At 36.3% G+C, this 21422-nt stretch overlaps 1 protein-coding gene across 4 annotated transcripts in view; it reads left to right on the forward strand.

Moving 5' to 3' along the window:
- NDUFS4 (NADH:ubiquinone oxidoreductase subunit S4) overlaps positions 1 to 21422 on the forward strand; it is a 123207-nt gene that overhangs the window by 41774 nt on the left and 60011 nt on the right. For all 4 annotated transcript variants that reach the window (XR_009539475.1, XM_060142946.1, XM_060142945.1 and 1 more), the window contains exon 2: positions 11774 to 11852. Coding sequence is in view for 3 of the 4 variants with exons in the window: in XM_060142946.1 (XP_059998929.1) it covers positions 11774 to 11852 (79 nt within the window). In the remaining variant the exon portion in view is untranslated. The remainder of the gene's footprint in view (positions 1 to 11773; positions 11853 to 21422) is intronic.

The following is a 21422-nucleotide window of genomic DNA, read 5'->3' on the forward strand; positions in this document are numbered from 1 at the left end:
TTAAAAGTTTTAAAGTAAAGATTCTTAAATTGAAGCAAATAAGCAACAAGTTCGAATAGTTCAAAGTGAAGATAAAAGAATATAAAATACATAGCCTTTTTAAAAAAAAGTTAGATGGGCTGTCTATGATGAAGCAGTAGCATTAAAGGTGGTGTGAAGCAAATCATATAACGACTTTTTGACCCCTTCTGAGCTTTGGAGGCACAAGTAAATAAATCATGTTGACCTTAAAGACCAAAAATGGGGGCTTCCCTGGTGGCGCAGTGGTTGAGAGTCCGCCTGCTGGTGCATGGGACATGGGTTCGTGCCCCAGTCTGGGAGGATCCCACATGCCGTGGAGCCTGCGTGTCTGGAGCCTGTGCTCCGCAACGGGAGAGGCCACAACAGTGAGAGGCCCGCGTACCGCAAAAAACAACATTTTTGGTCCTTTTTTTTTTTTTTTGTGGTATGCAGGCCTCTTACTGTTGTGGCCTCTCCCGTTGCGGAGCACAGGCTCCTGATGCACAGGCTCAGTGGCCATGGCTCACGGGCCTAGCCGCTCCGTGGCATGTGGGCGCCGTGGCATGTGGGTTTAACAGCTTCAATTTAGTCTTCTAAAAATTTGTAGAGATATGAGTGATTGATACATAGAGAGTACTTCTACATACATACATGGAGAGACTTTCTCTAGGCAAAACTATAAATCTTTGGCTTTGACAAACTTTTGTTTGTATGTTTCTCTTTATTGGTAGTGTAAACCAGGGTTCAGCAGTTTCTTCACAAGGCATAGTCTTTTTTTTATTAATTGTAAAATATACATAACACAAAATTTACCATTTGCACCATTTTAAAGTGTAGTTTAGTGACATTAAGTACATTCATACTATTGTGAAACCGTCACCACCATATAGCCCTGGAACTTTTTGTCATCTTCCAAAACTGAAATTCTGTACTGGTTAAACAATAACTCGCCATTATCCTGTGTCACTAGCCCCTGGCACCCACCATTCTACTTTCTGTCTAAGAATTTGACTACTTTCGGTACTTCATATGAATAGAAATCATGCACTGTTTGTCCTCTGACTGGCTTTATTTCACTTAACATTTCTTCAAGTTTCATCCCTGTTGTAGCATATGTCAGAGTTTTCTTGCTTTTCAAGGCTGAATAAAATTTCATTGTACATATATACCACATTGTTTTTAATCCATTTATCCACCAGTGGACACTTGATTTTTTTCACTTTTTGGCTACCGTCAATAATGCTGCTATTAACATTTGGTGAACAAAAACCTTGTTGAGTCCCTGCTTTCAATTATTTTGGTTAAATAGCCAAAGTAGAATTGCCTGATGATATGGTAATTCTATTTTTAATTTTTTGAGGAATTGTCATACTGTTTTCCATAACACCTCCACCATTTTACATTCTAACTGGTTTCAATTTCTCCATATCCTTGCCAATACTTGCTCCTTTCTTCCTCTCTCCCTCCCTTGCTCCTTTTGCCATCCTAATGAGTAAGATGTAGTATCTCTTGGTTTTAATTTACATTTCCTTCATAATTAGCGATATTGAAGATCTTTTCATGTGCTTATTGGTCATTTGTATACCTCCTTTGGAGAGATGTCTATTTAAGTCCTTTGTTCATTTTTGAATTGAGTTGGTTGTTGTTTTGTTGTTGAGTTTAACTAGTTCTCTATATATTTTGCATATACCTCGTCACATAAGTGGTTTGCAAATATTTTCTCCAGACCATTTCTTTTCCTTACTAAATTACATTCCATTGTATGGTTCTACCACAGTTCACCAGTTTACTTATTGAAGATGACATCTTGGTGGTTTCCAGTTTTGGGCAATTATGAATAAAGCTGTGATAAACATTCCTGTGCAGATTTTGTGTGGACATATGATTTCAGTTCAGTTGGGTAAACCCTAGTAACACAGTTGCTGGATTGTATGTTGAGACTGTTTAGCTTGGTACGAAGCTGCCAAACTGTCTTCTAAAGTGGCTCTACATACCATTTTGCATTCCTACCAGCGTGAATGAGATGTCTTCTTGCTCCACATGCTTATCAGTATTTGGTGTCAGTTTTTTGGATTTTAGTTATTCTAATTACTATGTAGTGTCATCTCATTTTTGTCTTCATTTTCAATTCCCTGATGACATATGATGTTGAGGCACTTTCATATGCTTTTTTGCCATCTATATATCTTCTTTGGTGAGGTGTCTATTCAGGTCTTTTGCTCCCTTTTGATTGGGTTTTCTTATTGTTGGAATTTTAAGAGTTCTTTATATATTGTAAATAAAAGTTATTTATCAGATATGTGTTTTGCAAATGTTTTCTCCCACTCTGTGCTTGTCTTTTCTTTCCTTAAAGTGTTTTTCACGGCTTCCCTGGTGGTGCAGTGGTTAAGAATCTGCCTGCCAATGCAGGGGATACGGGTTCAAGCCCTGGTTCGGGAAGATCCCACATGCCGTGGAGCAACTAAGCCGGTGCGCCACAACTACTGAGCCTGTGCTCTAGAGCCAGTGAGCCACAACTACTGAGCCCACCTGCTGCAACTACTGAAGCCCGCCTGCCTAGAGCCCGTGCTCTGCAACAAGAGAAGCCACCGCAATGAGAAGCCCGCGCACCGCAACAAAGAGTGGCCCCCACTTACTGCAACTAGAGAAAGCCCACATGTAGCAACGAAGACTTAATGCAGCCAAAAATAAATAAATAAGTAAATTTATTATTTTATTTTATTTTATTTTATTTTTTTACGGTACACGGATCTCTCACTTTTGTGGCCTCTCCTGTTGCGGAGCACAGGCTCTGGATGCGCAGGCTCAGCAGCCATGGCTCACGGGCCCAGCCGCTCCGCGGTATGTGGGATATTCCCGGACTGGGGCACAAACCCCTGTGCCCTGCATCGGCAGGCGGACTCTCAACCACTGTGCCACCAGGGAAGCCTGATCAGTGATCTTTGATTTACTATTGCAAAAAGATTATGATTTGCTGAAGGCTCAGATGATGGTTGCATTTTTTAGCAATAAAGTTATTTTAAAATAAAGGTATGTACTTTTTTAAAAAAAGATACAATGCTATTGTACACTTAATAGATCACAGTGTAGTATAAATATAACTGTTATATGCTCTGGGAAACCAAAACATTTGTGACTTGCTTTATTGCTATATTTGCTTTATTGCAGTAGTCTGGAACTGAACCTGTAATATCTCCGAGATATGCCTGTAGTTGTTTTTCAAAATTTTCTTGGTTATTTTTGTGAATTTTTTCTTCCTGATAAGGATCATCTAATTTTATAAAAATTCTGCTGGGTTGTTTATTATTATTATATTTAATTTGTAGATTAAAAACTGACATCTTTATGGTAAATTAGCTTCCAATTATTTATAAGACATGACAAAGTACAGCAACTCAATTCCTTCCTTTAAGGCGTTCCAAACCAGTAAAGTTATTCTTTAATGGCCAGTGTAGCTCAATGATTTGACCTTCCTAAATATGAACTTTTCACATATATTTGTTGTGTTTTGTAATATAATTATCATCACCATGACACCTATATCTCTTATTCTCTTTGTTTTAAGCTCATGTATATTTATTTTGATATCCTGTTGGTATAAACTTGGGTATATTTCTTTCTCCTTTACATTTTCCATCATGCCCTCCAGTTTCTTTGTTACCACCCTGTGAAACCTTGCCCACATTCTCCTCCTTATTACTCTTCAGTTCCATTCCAAAGTCTGGTATGTGAGCATAATTACTCTTATCCCTCTTGCACAAATCTCCTTAGTCTGTTGGATGACTCTCAAAGGATTACTTTAAGGTTTTGGCTTGAGCTGTGTCCAGAGGCACAACAGCTATAAGATCCTGCTACAAGTTCTACCTGGCTCAGAAGAAAGGGAAAATATCTATGAGCAGGATATTATAATTTTTACTGACTTGACCAGTTGAACATTTTAAGATAATATTTAGTACTTATGTAAAGATTAAAAATTATTGCAATAAATCTGATTTAGAATTAAATAACTAATTTGTGAATAGATTATAAACTGTCATCACTGTTATTTCCACTGCATTAACCAAGTTTATAGGATCTTTGCCTTTCCTTTTATTCTACATATTTTCCCAGAATATTAAGATGGTCTCCTGACCTCCCATCTTTTTCCTTTTTAAAAATTTATTTATTTATTTATTTAGGCTGCATTGGGTCTTCATTGCTGCACACAGGCTTTCTCTAGTTGCGGCAGGTGGGGGCTACTCTTCATTGCGGTGCGAGGGCTTCTCATTACAGTAGCTTCTCTCGTGGAGCACGGGCTCTAGGTGCATGGGCTTCAGTAGTTGTGGCACGTGGGCTCAGTATTTGTGGCGCATGGCCTTAGCTGCTCCATGGCATGTGGGATCTTCCTGGACTAGGGCTCGAACTCGTGTCCCCTGCATTGGCAGGTGGATTCTTAACTGCTGTGCCACCAGGGAAGCCCTTGACCTCCCATTTTTATTTTTTCTGTTAACAATTCATTCTTTCTTGCTTCCATCTAGTGAGTACAGTATGATGAAGACAGTTTAAATTTTCTCTATAGATTCAAGATTTTGAAGAGCTTTAAGATCATCAACTTGAAGGTGACTGACCCAAATATCAACATATTTTAAGCCTGAGATAGTTATTGTGGCACAAAGTATATGGATATATTATTACCTTATTATTTCTGCTAGAACTTTTAGTAATATTTCCTTATGTTTTAGTATGGAACTGAACACTTTCTGATTTAATGTGAATTTGGGTTAATTCAGTTTGCGGTAAATTGACAACAAGCATAATTGGTTTTAGTCAAAAGGCTGAGGATTCATTGATTCATTAATAATTTTTATAGGATTAGGAATTTTACTTTGTCTATAAGTCCAGCAGATCATTTCTGGTCCGTAGAAGTTACTGGTTTAATTTTAATGTTTTTAAAACCATATTCAGTTATTTGTAAGGATGTTTTTGTTTATCTATAGTTGAACACAAAGTACCCCAATATTCATTTGCTTGAAACAGCAACAGTCATTTGTTTTACTCAGAAATCTGAAATTTGGGCAGGGCTTGGCAGGGAAGCTTATCTCTGCTGCAGGTGGTGTCTGCTGGGATGGCTCAACTTGGGCTAGAGGATCATGTCTAATAGCTCGCCCACTTGGCTAGCAAAGTGGTATTGGCTGTTGATTCCTCTTCACATGGGTTTTTGTGGGGCAGGCTGGACTTCCTCACAACATGGTGGCTGGGTTCCAAGAGAGAATATCCCAAGAAACAATGTTATAAGAGACAAGAAGTGGAAACTGTTAGCTTTTTAAGGTCTGAGCCTGGAAATATGCATAGCCTCACTTCCATATTATATTGATCAAGGTGTCACAGGACTAGATTCTAGGAATAGGGAACATAGACCTCCAGCCCCTCATGGGAAGGAGGAGTGTCAAAGGAATTTGGAGCCATGTTTTCAAACTGCTACAATAATATGGGAGTTTTACTATTCTTAGTTGATAAAGTTAATTTGCTTCAGGAGGAGAATAGTGTTAGTACTTGGAGTCAGCAATATGATTCTTATTCAGATACTATTTTTACTGCAAATGATTTCTTTTTATCTTTTCACCATTAAGACTTTTTGAAGAGTATATTTTGAAGTATTAAAAAAGTATTTGTAAGACGTCTATGTAGAAAACCACAAAACTTTGATGAAAAAAAACAAAGAAGATCCTAATAAATATACATGGATAGGAAGATTCAATATTGTTAAAATGTCATTTCCTCCCAACTTGATGTATAGATTCAGCACAGTTCCAATCAAAACCCCAGCAAGCTACTTTGTGGATGTCAAGAAACTGATTATATACTGGAAGGCAAAAGACTCAAAATATTCAATATAATAGTGAAGAAGAATAACAAAGAGGACTGACACTAACTGACTTCAAGATTTAGTATACAGCTGCAATAATCAACACAGTGATCAGCAAATAAATCAATGGGTAGAATTGATAGTCCAGAAATAGACTAGTCAAAGATAGGTAACTGATCTTGGAGGAAGGAGCAAAGGCAATCCAGTGGAGAAAAGATAATCTTTTTAATAAGTGGAACTGGAACATAACCACATGCCAAAAAAAAAAAGAATCTACACATTGACCTTACACCTTTCACGAAAATTAACTCAAAATGGATCATGGATCTAAATGTAAAGCAAAACTCAAACTTCTAGAACGTAACATAAGAGAAAATCTAGGTACCTTGGTTTGGGGCTGAATTTTTAGATACAACATCAAAAACACCATCCATGAAAGAAAAATATAGATGAGTTGGACTTCATTAAAATTAAAAGCTTCTGCTCTTTGAAAGACACTTTAAGAGAAAGAAAAGCACAGGGTTGGAGACAATATTTGCGAAACACATCTGATAAATAATTTTTATCTACAATATACAAAGAATTCAAAATTCAACAATAAGGAAAAAAAATTCAATTTAAAAATAGGCAAAAGGTCTGAACAGATACCTCACCAAAGAAGATATGTAAATGGAAAATAAGCATATGAAAAGGTGCCTCAACATCATATGTCATTAGGGAATTGAAAATTAAAACAACAGTGAGATGCCACTACACACCTATTAAAATAGGTAAAATCCAAGAAACTGACAACACCAAACACTTGTGAGAATGAAGAGAACAGGAAGACTCATTTATTGCTGGTGGGAATGCAAAATGGAACACCCACTTTGGGAGACAGTGTGGCAGTTTTTTACAAAGCTAAGCATAGTCTTAACATATAAGCCATGAGTTGTGTTCCTAGGTATTTACCCAAAGAGTTGCAAACTTATGTCCTCACAAAAACTGCATGTGAATATCTTTAGCAGAAACAACCCAAATGTTCATCATGAAATTAATGGATAAACAAATGTGTATATGCTTTTGAAAGTTGTAACTCCTTAGATTTTTAAAGAAAATCAGATTATGAGTTGAGTAGTTATTCCATAGCATTTTCATAGGGAATTATTAAAACAAACTAGAACTATAATCAATTCCACTTATTAGAATCACATAGACTCTTCAGTAGAAAAAGAAGAGAGGAACAAGTCCTCATTTTACACATTTACAAAAATGAAATCGAGATGCAGACACGTTAAGTGATTTGCTCATAGACACAACAGTAAGTAGTAAAATTCAGAGTTAGAAATAAGATCTCTTAATATCCATTTCCAGGATACCTCATTGTCTTACAGGAAACTTATACAAAAAAACTAAATAGAATAAATTGTTTGTATACTCTAATAATAATTGATTAGTAACAGTCACAGCCCTTTGGGCTCAGAATTAAGATTGACACTTAAGAAACTTGGAAATGTGAACAGACCAGTTAAAACAAATGGGTAGATAGCAAGGCAAGTTCATGAAGCAAACAAAATTTTTAAGTTTCTCAAAAAATGGGTACTAGGGACTTCCCTGGTGGTCCAGTGGTAAAGAATCCACCTTCCAATGCAGGGGACATGGGTTTGATCCCTGGTCTGGGAATTAAGATCCCACATGCCACAGGGCTCGTGCGCCACAACTACTGAGCTCGTGCGCCTCAATGAGAGAGCCCACGTGCTGCAAACTACAGAGCCCATGTGCCCTGGAGCCTGCACACTGCAACTAGAGAAGAGAAAACCCGCACACCACAACTAGAGAGAAGCCTGTGTGCCATAACGAAGAGCCTGTGTGTGGAGACAAAAGATCCCGCACGCTCAATGAAGATCCTGTGTGCTCCAACTAAGACCCAATGCAGCCAAAAAAAAAAGGGGAACTAAATAGCAAGATAAAATTACCATTTATTTACTAATCATTACATATTAGTCATTTCTGTATGTACACTAAACTTCCTAGTATTATGATACATGGCCCAATAAAATATGATTATTAATATTTGACTGTTGGCTGTTGCTAATAATGCTGCTATGAATATTACACATATCTGTTTGAGTCCCTCCTTTCAGTTATTTTGGGTATATACCCATAAGTGGAATTGCTGGATCACATGTTAATTCTGTGTAGTTTTTTTAGGAATTGCCATACTGTTTTCCACAGCAACTGCATTTTACATTCCCACCAGCAATGCAGAAGGGTTCCAATTTCTCCATATTCCACCAATGCTTATTTTTTCCTAACTATCCTAATGGGTATGAAGTGATATCTCATTGTAGGTTTGACTTGCATTTCCCTAGTGATTAGTAATGTTGAGCATCTTTTCGTGTGCTTATTGGTTATTTGTAGATCTTTAGATAAATGTGGCTTCAAATTCTTTTTCCATTTGTAATTGGGTTGTTTGTTTTTTTCTTGTTTGACTTCCTCCTTTGAAACTCATTATTCCTGTGTACCGATTTGTAGGAGCTCTTTTACTTTTTTTTTTTAGCCCTGTTGCGCAGCTTGTGGGATAAAACCTGGGACCCCAGCCGTGAAAGCACTGAATCCTAACCACTGGACCGCCAGAGAATTCCCTACCTATTTTGGATATTGATCCTTTACTGTTTTGTGTTGTAAAGATTTCTTGTTTGTTACCTTATTATTATTATTATTATTTTGTGTGGTACGTGGGCCTCTCACTATCGTGGCCTCTCCCGTTGCGGAGCATAGGCTCCGGATGCACAGGCTCAGCGACCATGGCTCACGGGCCCAGCCGCTCTGTGGTATGTGGGATCTTCCCGGACCGGGGCACAAACACGTGTCCCCTGCATCGGCAGGCGGACTCTCAACCACTGCGCCACCAGGGAAGCCCTACCTGTCTTATTCTTAATTTATCGTATTTTGGTTTAGAAGTTTTTTTGTAGTAGCTTCTGTCATTTTTTACTTTATGCTTTCTAGGTTTTATATTTTGTTTAGTAACGTTTTTATACTCTAATATGACTAAAAATATTTTCTTTACTTATTCCACTTCACTGTTGTGGTGTTCTTTACAGGCTAATAAACAAAAAGATATTTGCTATATAGTTCATATTTAATCTAAAATTAACTGTAGATTATATTTTGTAGGTATAATTAATTAAATGCTGTGTTCGTAATTGACTCTAGATCTGTGTTGCTACCTTAACTATCTAGAATTGGAGGAAAATTTTTCTCCACATCTGAGGTTTGTTTTTTAAGAATTGCTGTCTCTGTGTTTCAGGAGTAGCTACTTAGCACATGACTTAATATATATAACCCATATGCACATATATATACATATATACATTGTGTGTTTTTTACTTAGGCAAATTTTTCTGAAATAAATTATATGTGAATATATTGTTTCAAATAATAAATAAGAATTTCTACTTATAATTTCCTTGCATTCTGGCCTATCTTTTTCTTACAAAAATTTTTTATTTTATTTTTTAAAATATTTATTTATTTATTTATTTTTGGCTGTGTTAGGTCTTCGTTTCTGTGCGTGGGCTTTCTCCAGTTGCGGCGCGTGGGCGGTGCGCTGGCCTCTCACTGTTGTGGCCTCTCCCATTGCGGAGCACAGGCTCTGGACGCGCAGGCTTAGTGGCCATGGCTCACAGGCCCAGCCGCTCCGCAGCATGTGGGATCTTCCCAGACCAGGGCTCGAACCCGTGTCCCCTGCATTGGCAGGCAGATTCCCAACCACTGTGCCACCAGGGAAGCCCTATTTTTATTTTTAACTCTTCTGGTAATATTATTTTACTTAACATCTTTTGTCTTTTATTGTGTTGCCTTTTACATACAGGCTGATAAAATATAAGCATAATTTTTCATCTGTGTATTTGTTTATAATAGTTATCTGTTTACAGAAAATGGCATACAGCTTCATTCTTATGATTAGTTGGAGATCAATCTAAAATTATTAAAATATATCTACCATTAAAGTATATATACTTTAACATTTTAAAAAATTTACTTTGGGTTACAACTAATGTACAATAAGATTTTAACATACAATTTAAAAGAAAATTGTTTAAATCAGTCAAACCTACTGTATAATTTTAAATTACACAGTTTGTGGATTACAGAGTTTTAATCTAATTTCCACTATTTTGATCTAACACTTCTATTCATTAGAGGAATTAGGTAGTTCCATTTTCTTGAAATATAGCTATATTTTCTTTTCCTTTTAAAATATTTATTCGGCTGTGTCGGGTCTTAGTTGTGGCATGAGGGATCTTTCGTTGTGGTGCGTGGTCTCTGTGTGTGGCATGCGGGCTCTAGAGCACGCAGGCTCAGTGGTTGTGGTGCATGGGCTCTCTAGTTGTGGTGTGTGAACTCAGTAGTTGTGGCCCACTGGCTCTAGAGCACGTGGGCTCATAGTTGTGGTGTGTGGGCTTAGTTGCCCTGCGGTATGTGGGATCTTAGTTCCCCGACCAGGGATCGAAGCCGCGTCCCCTGCATTGGAAGGCAGATTCTTACCCACTGGACCACAAGGGAAGTCCCTACATTTTCTAATACTTCTAATATTTCAAGTTTTCCTGAGTTCCCTTATCATTGCCTCACTTTTTTCTTGCAATATATGGATTTATTTATAAATACTCAAAATGTTCTTATTGTCATATTATTGCTCTTAGTGATTTCCAGAGTAAATAGATTTTAAAAGGTACTTAATTATACTTCTTTAGTATTATAACAACTAGAACATATATTTTAACTGTTTGTATAAATAATTTAAAATAATATCCATGTAGGTGTATTTTGTGTGGATATATTTCTGAGCAAGGTATTTATAGTGATAATGAATTGTATTAATTAGGAGAAATAATTGATATTTTAAAAAAATATATGTTCATGAAACAAAGCCTTTTGTATTATGAGTTATCTTTATGTTATTAGTAGGTAGATTTTCTATAAAGCTGTGTACAATGTAGCTGTTGAAAGTTGAACATTTGGCATGAAGTTTTGCATGAATTATTGGTGATTATATTGCATTAAATAAAAGAATTGAATACTCTATTCAGTTGGTTTGGAAACTCAAGTCAATTGTGTATACTAACTTACTTTCTAAAGAGAAATCTACATAAGATGGTTTAATATTTTGGAAAATTCTAAAATGCTAAATTGTCACAATCATCGATGGCTATTGCATTCATTAGTATAAACTACAGTGTGTACATGAAATAAAAAAAATCTGTTAGCTTTTCATAATTTCCTTGGGGTGAGAGTGGGACCATGCTAATACAAAGGAGTTAGATTCTGTGCTGATTTTATTTCTGACTTAATATTTCTATTTCAGCTATTCAGACTTTATTCAATTCTGTGAATGGGTCACAGGATTAAACCAATAACATTGGTTTAAATGATCATGCAAATCATTCCTATTTAAACTTTTGTTTTGAAATTAGAGTGAAGGAACTTTTTGTTAACATTATGTAATTAAATTCTACAACTTTTACTTTAGTCCATTAAGAATATGATGGAGATTTTTCTTTTTCTTTCTGATGCCATCATTTAGGAATCAGCATTCCAGAAGTGTTGATATAGCTTTGCATTTTTCTTCCTTGTAATGACAAACTAGCCAGTGTGCATTCATAGAGAGCAGAACAGTTCTTGTCACTGGCGGCCCTTCTATGACAGAGAGCCTATAGACTGCCATAAAGTACAGCCTGTTGTGAACTGTCAAGTGAGAGTCTGCCAGAAACTCAGCAGACAGAACTAATTGGGGAGAAAAAGGATTTTTGTGCCCTCTTCTATTTCTTTCTATTCTTTTTGTTTTATAAGACAGATACTGTTAAAGTAGCTGGTTTCTGTAAGATTTGTCTGCCTCTCTATTCTCATTGCATGGATCACTTTTTAACTTAAAGTCTTTCACTGCAGGTCGCTGAGCACTTCCACATGGAGGTTGGCACAGGACCAAACTCGAGACACGCAACTCATAACGGTTGATGAAAAATTGGTAAGAATTCTCTACTATACACTGCTAGGATTCTGCCTTCAGGGTTATTTTTGTACAACAGATTTTTCAGATGGTGTTCTGGGTTCTTCTAGGAAAAGTGTATATAAATTTTAAGAAGAAATAATCATTACAAAAAGATAATTTGTGTTAAGCATTTTACACAAATACATACAAACATTAAAATTACAAAAGGCTTCCATTTTTGTGGCATTTATAAGTAGAAATCAATATTTTTATTTTTGTAATGAATATATTATTTTTAATTTTCTCAGTTACACTCCTATTTAAGTTGTAAGAACTTACCAGTACTATCTAAAATTAAGTATATTGGGTTTTTCTGGAGCCAATTATTGTAATTGTTACTGTGTATATATATGTGTGTGTACACACACACATCCTATTTCTGCATTATGAATGAGAGATTACAACTAACAATACATGAGTAAGGTTCTTCTGTTAATCAGCAGCAGTTATAGAATTTTTCAGTGAGTAGTGTTACTTTAGATGCAACTTGTTATTTATACCTATATTGTACAATGGCATAAATTTTGTAAAGTTTCTAAGACTTCTAGTAAAAATGTGTAATCATATAAACATGCTTTTCATTTTATATCTGGTTTACAATTATCAGATATACGGGTATGTTTCTTGACTACTCCCTTTCTAATTGTACATTCTTTTGTCACTTAATTTTCAACCTGTAAACATAATTTAAATAATGGGTAACACTTAAGTTTCTGTTTGCACCATTAAAGATATAAATAGATAAATAAATAGATAAGTACAGACAATTTGGAAGGCTGGTTATGCCTAAGACTGCTTGGTTTTGTCTTTAAATTATCTCTTAGATCTGCCTCCTGACCTTGCCATCATCCTAGTCAAGGCTACCATCATTTTTCACCTAGATTGCTGCCCTGTTTCTTAATTGATCTCCATAGATACTTTAATCTTCCTCTAATTCACTTTCCACAGATAACCAGAATGGTCTTTTTAAAATGCTGGTTGTGTCATCCTTTTGTGTAAAATCCTTTGGTGTTTTTTACTGACCTGAGAGTAAACATTAAAATCCTATCATGGCCTTTGAGGTCTTGTGTGATTTAACTCCTATCTTTCTAAGTTAATCTTGTGCTTCTGTCTTTTACACTCTGTGCTTCAGCCACAGCAAGCCTGGAACTTGCTGTTCTTCTTTCCTGCTTCAGGGCATTCAGATTTCAGTTAATTATGCCCAGCTGCTTTTTACCAATTCCCTAGCTCTTCATCCAGTTACCATCTACCTGTTCATCAAGTGTTAATCAAATGTCACTTGCTGGGAGTTCCTTGATGGTCCAGTGGTTAGGACTCCATGCTTCCACTGCAGAGGGCCCAGGTTCTGTCCCTGGTTGGGGAACTAAGATCTTGCATGCCACGTGGCTCAGCCTAAAACCCCCCAAAAAAACCAAACAAAAAAACCAAATGTCACTTGCTTAGTCAAGTATAAGAGAAATGAGACAGGTGTGTGTGTGAGAGGAGGAGGATTTACACATGCCACATGTTCATTAATTAATGAGGGTACTATTATTTTACCTTTTCCAATGACCATCTCTTTTAAGCCCCAAAAGATTCCTTTCTTGTTCCAGTATTATGAGGTTTACTGTCTATAATAAAGTTTCAAATTTTAGAGAGTTTGTTAGTAGCACTTGTAAGTTCTTTTCTTACTATTCAGTTTGCAAAATGAATAAGTCAGCCAGCAATCTATTGCTCTAAAAAGGTGCTATGAAGCATACCAGAGAGGTATACAGACTGCTTTGAATTTTGTGTTTTTAATGATATCCTCTAAAATCAGTTGTATAGTTTTTAATGAATTTTGTTGCCCTTTTTAGATTTTCCCTAGCTTTGTTATGTCTTTCTTGAAGTATAGTAGTCAAAATGTCAGTGTGATATTCCAGTTGAAATCAGTTGAAGTCTTATGTATAATTATTCATAGTTCTTCTTTTTTTTTTGGTACACGGGCCTCTAACTGCTGTGGCCTCTCCCATTGCAGAGCATAGGCTCTGGACGCGCAGGCCCAGCGGCCATGGCCCACGGGCCCAGCTGCTCTGTGGCACGTGGGATCCCCCTGGACTGGGGCACGAACCCGCGTCCCCCACATTGGCAGGCGGACCCTCAACCACTGCGCCACCAGGGAAGCCCTATTCATAGTTCTTGAAGTGATACTTAATATGGATAACTGAAACCCATAGGTAATTTTCAAACCTAAGTTTTTGCCATTCATTTAGTTTTATATTAAAATGAAAGTATTAAGTAATCAGATAGGTAACATAATGCCAGTAGGGGTTTCATGTCTTCTTGTTCCTACACACTGTTGGATGGAGAGTTTAATAAGTAGCATAATGACAAGACCAGGGGCTGAAGGGTACTTCCAGAAATATTGAGCAATTGGAGTTGATTATGCTTGCATTTTGAACAAAAAATGATTCTAAAAATGTATATATCAACATTAATGATAAAAATATTTCAAAATGTGAAGTAAATCCTCATGAGTGTTTTAAAAGGAGATGTGGAAACAGCATTTTAATGTCACTATTATATAAGGTAAACCTATTTGTTAACTTAGTATACCATTTTTATTAATTACTCAACACTACTGTTATAGACTACTGTTATATTTGTATCTGAAATTGGATAGAAGCTTGAATCTTAATTGGAAGGTAAGGAAACTAGCTATTATGATTTCTATTGAACACTGTTATATAATATATTTTTAAAATTATTACAGGTATGCCTATTAAAGCCCAGTGATTAAGCATATGGACTAAACTTAGTTGGGGACCAATTTCAGTGGTTATTCTAGTTCTAGAAAATGGATCTTAAGAATTTAAAACCAAAGGATAACTTTAGATGTTACCTAGTTATATTACTTCATCAGGTTGTTTTTCATCTAAAAAATTGTTTAACATTTTATTCAGGAGAAATCTGATGTGGGAATTCAGTTAGTAATAAACTAGATAAAAGCTGAACTGCTGGAGGGTGAGGGTTGAGAACATGAGGGAAGAAGACCTGTAAGTCTTCCCTAAGACATGCTCCTCTCGGGACTTCATAGAGTGAGAGTTGGAAGGATAATTTAATGTTCTGCCCTTTTTTTTATTGGACTGAACAACTGGTTCTTAAACTTCTGTTTTAAAAATTTCCAGCTGATTCTCATTTCTTTTGAGGCTGTTCTTTATGTTACTGATCAGTCATAATTATTAGAATGGTGTTTCTTATGTAGAAAAAAATAGTCTTTAAAACAAATGAAGGGGCTTCCCTGGTGGCGCAGTGGTTGAGAATCTGCCTGCCAATGCAGGGGACACGGGTTCGAGCCTTGGTCTGGGAAGATCCCACATGCCGTGGAGCAACTGGGCCTGTGAGCCACAACTACTGAGTCTGCGCATCTGGAGCCTGTGCTCCTTAACAAGAGAGGCCGCGATAGTGAGAGGCCCGTGGATCGCAATGAAGAGTGGCCCCTGCTCGCCGCAACTAGAGAAAGCCCTCGCACAGAAACGAAGACCCAACACAGCCAAAAATAAATAAATAAAATTTAAAAAAATATATCAAAAAAAAAAACAAATGAAGATGGAATAATTGTATATCCAAATGCAAAAAACCAAAAAATAACAAAAAACTTCATTCATACGTTGCACTATACTTAAGAATTAACTCAAAGCCCTAGATGTAAACTCAGAGTCTGAAATATAAAACTGAAAATTGTAAAACTTGTAGAAGAAAATGTAGGAGAAAATCTTTGTAACTTTGGTTTGGATAAATAGTTTTTAGCTATAACACCAAAGCATAATTTATTTTTTAAAAAATTATGAAGTTGGACTTCCTCACAAATAAAATTTTCTTTCAAATTGCTTTGAAAGACATTGTTAAAAGAATGAAAAGACAAGCCATAGATTGGGAGAAAATATTTGACAAACATGTTATCTGATAAAGGAATTGTATCTGAAAATAAATCACTTATAACTAAATAATAAGATATTAACTTAAATGAGCATACACTTTACCCAGAAGATACTCAGATGGGAAATAAACGCATGAAAAGATGCTTAACATCATTAGTGATTATGAAATTGCATATTAAAACTACAATGAGCTCCCACAACACACTTATTTGAATGGCTTAAAAAAACTGACCATACCAAATGCTAGCAAGGATGCAGAGCTACTAGAACTCTCATAGGAATGCAAAATGGTACAACTATTTTGGAAAATAGTGTGGCAGTTTTTTATAAACATATGCTTACCATATAATCCAGTAGTCTCACTTCTGAATATTTACCGAAGTGAAATGAAATCTATGTTTACACAAAATCCCGCATGTAAATGTTTTTAATAGCTTTATTAATAATTCCAGTAACTGGAAACACTCTGTCAGTGGATTTCTGCACACTGATTAGGAACAAACATGCTTCTTATTAGCATGCTTATTAGCATGCTTTATGCTAATAAGAAGCCAGATTCCAAGGCTACGTACATACTGTGTGATTTCATTCATTTGACATTTTAGAACAGGCAAAACTCTAGGAACAAAAAACTGATGAGTGGTTTTCAGGATTGGATGTGGGAGGAGGAATTAACTATAATGGGCATTAGAAAATTTTAGGGGGTGATGGAGGACTGTTCTATATCTTGATTGTTGTGTTGATTTTTTGGTCAAAACCGATATTTTTTGTGATGCATTTGTTAGAAAAAAACAGAACTGTACACTATAAAGAGTGGGTTTTACTGTTCATCAGTTTTTTTAAAGGGAAAAGGTTGTTTCTTAATTTGGTGCTAAGCTGTTTCTTTATAAATAATGTCCATTGGTTCAAGATCTGCCCTTGGGCTTCTCTGGTGGCACAGTGGTTAAGAATCTGCCTGCCAATGCGGGGTACACGGATTCGATCCCTGGCCTGGGAAGATCCCACATGCCGCCAAGCAACTAAGTCCGTGCTCCACAACTACTGAGACTGCGCTCTAGAGCCCAAGAGCCACAACTACTGAGCCCGCATGCCACAACTACTGAACCCACGCGCCTAGAGCCTGTGCTCCGCAACGAGAAGCCACTGCAGTGAGAGGCCTGTGCACCACAATGAAGAGTAGCCCCTGCTCACCACAACCAGAGAAAAGCCCACACGCAGCAACAAAGACCCGATGCAGCCAAAAATAAAATAAAAATAAATAAATAAATTTATTTTAAAAAAAAAGATCTGCCCTAATAATACATGGGGCATGCCATTTTCTACATGATAGCTTTCTGTATATTTGAAAACAGCTCTTTGGTCCTAAATCAGTGGTTCTCAAAGAGTGGTGGGGGGCTGAGGGAGCAAAACCCTTATAGAAGGTCCACAGAGTCAAACTATTTTCATAATTATTCAAAGACTTTATTTGCCCTTTTCAGTGTGTTGACTTTGACACGTATGTTACAAAAGCAACTGTGGCAAAACTGTTAGCACCTTAGTGTAAATAAAGGCAGTGGCCCTAACTGTGCGACCTGTCATTGTATCCTTCACTTCCCTGCATTTGAGGTTTCTTAAAAAAGAATCTAGTTTCACTTAATGTCTTTGATGAAGCAGTGAAAATTATTAATTTTTAAAAATCTCAATTCTGCATGTACACCTTTTTTATGTTCCATGTAGCAAAACAGAAGTATGCGTAAAACTCTTGGGCATACTCAAGTACAGTTGTATCAAGGAAAAACTTGTATGGTTGAGTTGCCGTTGCAAACTGAACCTAGTCCTTTTCTTCATGGAACACCTTTTAGGTGAAAAAACAATAACAGATGACAGACACATTATGGTTATTCAGTATTCAGTACGTGGCAGACATCTTTTCAGAAATAAACCTGTCACTTACAGGAAGTGTTGCCCATGATAAACTTCAAGCTTTGGAGTGAAAATTAGAATTTTTGTAGAACTTGATTCTGCCACTGATCTGAATGAGCTCGACAACTTCCCAGTACTTAAGGACTGTTCTAATGGGACTGGTAGTGATATTAATGAATGTGACTTTTAAAATACTGTGTAATGAAATATGTTAACATTTGGAAGATCTGCATACTTCTGTGAACCAGTATTTTCCGTAACTAACATATGATGGTTATAAAATCATGAATGGGTAAAACTTTCTTTTTCTTTTTTTTTTTGTTAAAGAAATTTGTTTATTTTGGCTGTGTAGGGTCTTCGTTGCTGTGCACGAGCTTTCTCTAGTTATGGCAAGCGGGGGCTACTCTTCGTTGCAGTGTGTGGGCTTCTCATTGTGGTGGCTTCTCGTTGCGGAGCACGGGCTCTAGGCTCGCGGACTTTAGCAGTTGTGGCACACGGGCTTCAGTAGCTGTGGCTTGCAGGCTCTAGAACGCAAGCTCAGTAGTTGTGGTGCACAGGCTTAGTCACTCTGTGGCATGTGGGATCTTCCTGGGCCAGGATCGAACCCATGTCCCCTGCATTGGCAGATGGATTCTTAACCACTGTGCCACCAGGGAAGTCCTGGTAGAATTTTCAATTAAAGTGCAAGAACCAACCATGGATTTAATGAGAGAATGAAAATATTAAGGTTATTAAAATATTGCGCCCCCCTCTAATTACATATCTGTGCGGGGATGAGTTCTCTTCATATATAGTAAGCAAGACAACTTAGCCAACAGTTTGAATATAAGAACAGAAGTCAGAATTCAGCTGTCTTCTATTAAGCTAGACATTAGAGATTTCAAAAGTGCTACTCTTCTCAAATTTTTAGTTTTTGAAATATACTTTTATAATATTTATATTAGTATATAATCGATTTGTTATTATTTTAGACTAAGTTTATGTTTAAATTTCTCTCCATTTTAATTTCTTGTATGATAAATATCTATAGGTATATCTCATATAAGCAAAATCTCATTGGGGTTCCATAATATTTAAGAGTGTAAAGGAGTCTTGAGACCAAAATGTTTGAGAATAATTTTCCTAAGTCTTCTCTTTTCTGGCTTAAACATCCCCAAGGCTTTGGTTCATTTTACATGAGTTTCAGTTAATTCATCATCTTGATTACCTTCCAGTTTGACTGAATCCCTTTTAAAATGTTGCCAGGATTTCTCATGATACTTCAGATGTATGGTGCAGGATATGGTGGGGATTATTACCTCTGTTCTCTTATTTTTTATTTATTTATTTTTTTTGCGGTACGCGGGCCTCTCACTGTTGTGGCCTCTCCCGTTGCGGAGCACAGGCTCCGGACACGCAGGCTCAGCGGCCATGGCTCACAGGCCCAGCCGCTCTGCGGCATGTGGGATCTTCCCAGACTGGGGCACGAACCCGTGTCCCCTGCATCAGCAGGCGGACTCTCAACCACTGCGCCACCAGGGAAGCCCCACCTCTGTTTTTTTTAATCTTAGCAGTCTAGTAAGGCAACTTAAAGCTTAGGTCCTCATACTTCTTCTTATGTGGATTTCATGGAGAGCTAGAACCTCAGACCCTTTTTTATTTGTCCCGTCATGTTTCATTTCTTAAATCTTAAGTATATACTGCTTATTATTATTATTTAAAAAAATATTTATTTCTGGCTGCGTCAGGTCTTAGTTGTGGCACACAGGATCTTTCGTTGTGGCTCACGGGCTCAGTAGTTGCGGCACGTGGGCTTAGTTGCCCTGCGGCATGTGGGATCTTAGTTCCCCAACCAAGGATCAAATCCGTGTCCCCTGCGTTGAAAGGTGGATTCTCAACCACTGGACCACCAGGGAACTCCCTATAATGCTTATTATTTTAAACTGTTATTAGATTAGCTCTAGGGGCATGTCACCAAGTAAACTTTAATTTTCTTTCTTTCTTTTTTTACTGTTATATCTGACAGGCAGAATTTAATATATATAACATAACAAATTAAAGGAATTTTTATAGTGTTTTGTGGATGTCGATACCATACAAAGAAAAAACGTTTTATTCTGCGCATCAGTTGTATATTGACAACTTGTATCCTATCCTTTCTTTTAGGAATAGAATGTAGAGGAGTAAAGTCTGCTTAGCATTTTCTAGTGTAAAGAATTCTATTCTGTCATTTTAGAACTATACCTAATGTTCACATTGTTAGAAAACAAATCTTCAGAGAATAAAATTGTAGTAATACCTGGATTACTGCTAATAATGAATTTTATGTCAGAGCACATGGTAAATTTTTAATCAGTCATTCTTAATATCTCCTCTCGTGTATAAATTGCTAACTATGCTTTTCATTTATTCTTGCAACTAATAAAATGTTAAATATCAAAAGAGGTGATGACAGTGTCTTAGAATAATCTTGTTGATTTATGTAGAAGCACAGTGTTTAAAAAAAATTTTGCGTGATGCAACTTTCGTGGGTTGCACCATTATTATTTTCAAATATGTGATACTTCTACAGATAACAAGGAAAGCTAACAAATGGTTGTTTGCTAGGCCCTTGTTTTTTGTGGCAGGAGCTGCTGTGCTGTGGAGGTTGGGTGAAGAATGTCTTTGCCTTTGTGCTTATTAAGAGAGTAACTTTTTTTTCTTTATGCCACCCCACCCCAGTCTCCTTTCAGTACATTTGATGAATACACAAGTCCAATGAACACATTGTCTTTTTATATTCACTTGTATTATACAAAAGAGAGAAGTTAAATTTTCAGTACTCTTTGAAGAGTGAGGAAAGGCTCCCCCACAAAGCAACTAAAGCATAACTTAGACCTGCATAGGTACATTTTTGATTTGCTTTTTAATCATTTGTATTAAGTGTTTTAAAAATACTAATTCCTGTTTTTCACAATTACCTTATATTAGCTATGAACTGCTATAGTTAATCTTTTAACATACAAAAATAAAAAACTACCCCGATAAAATAAGAATTGATTTCAGTTTATTAATAAAAATAATGTGAAAAAAAGCCTTAATAGTTTGACATTAGTATATTACTTCCATAAAATTATGTTATATGCTATCTTTCCTTCATTCTTCATTTATTTATTCAGTAAATACTTACTGAGCACTTAAGTGTGCCAGGCACTATCCTTCAGTGTTTATATTGATACGTTCAGTGGTTTGTTTTCATTTAGGTACTTGGTTATTTTATCTAAAAACTATTAAGCACCACCTGTTTTAAATCTTATAAAGGTGTTACACTTAGTTATACATGCAATCTCAACATACAAGCATGTAAGAAAGGAAACTTTTTTTTTAGCTATCTGTAAATCTCAAATCTGTGGCGTGGGGTGTGAATGATGGCTACGATTTCTAAACTTTTTTTTTCTTTTGAAAAATTACATGATAGTACACACTATTAATGTAAAATCCTAATATTTTAGATGTTTTAAGTAGTCTGTATTAATATCTTTATTTAAAAATCAGGTGTGCATATAAAATAAATAGAGTCAGTGTTTTGAATATTGCCAATTTTTTGTTTGGCTGTTTGACAGTTACTTCCAAATAGCAATAACACAGCAGTTAAAGGTTTGTTACTTGTTGATACTTGCAATAATTAATTGCTACTTGATTAAGCACATGTTATTAACACATTCAGCCAACAAATATTGCTGTTTTAGAATGTCTGCAAGCAGCAAGTTATTTAATATAAATTTAT

This window comes from Lagenorhynchus albirostris, chromosome 3 (genome assembly GCF_949774975.1).
Source record: "Lagenorhynchus albirostris chromosome 3, mLagAlb1.1, whole genome shotgun sequence".
Lineage (NCBI taxonomy): Eukaryota > Metazoa > Chordata > Mammalia > Artiodactyla > Delphinidae > Lagenorhynchus > Lagenorhynchus albirostris.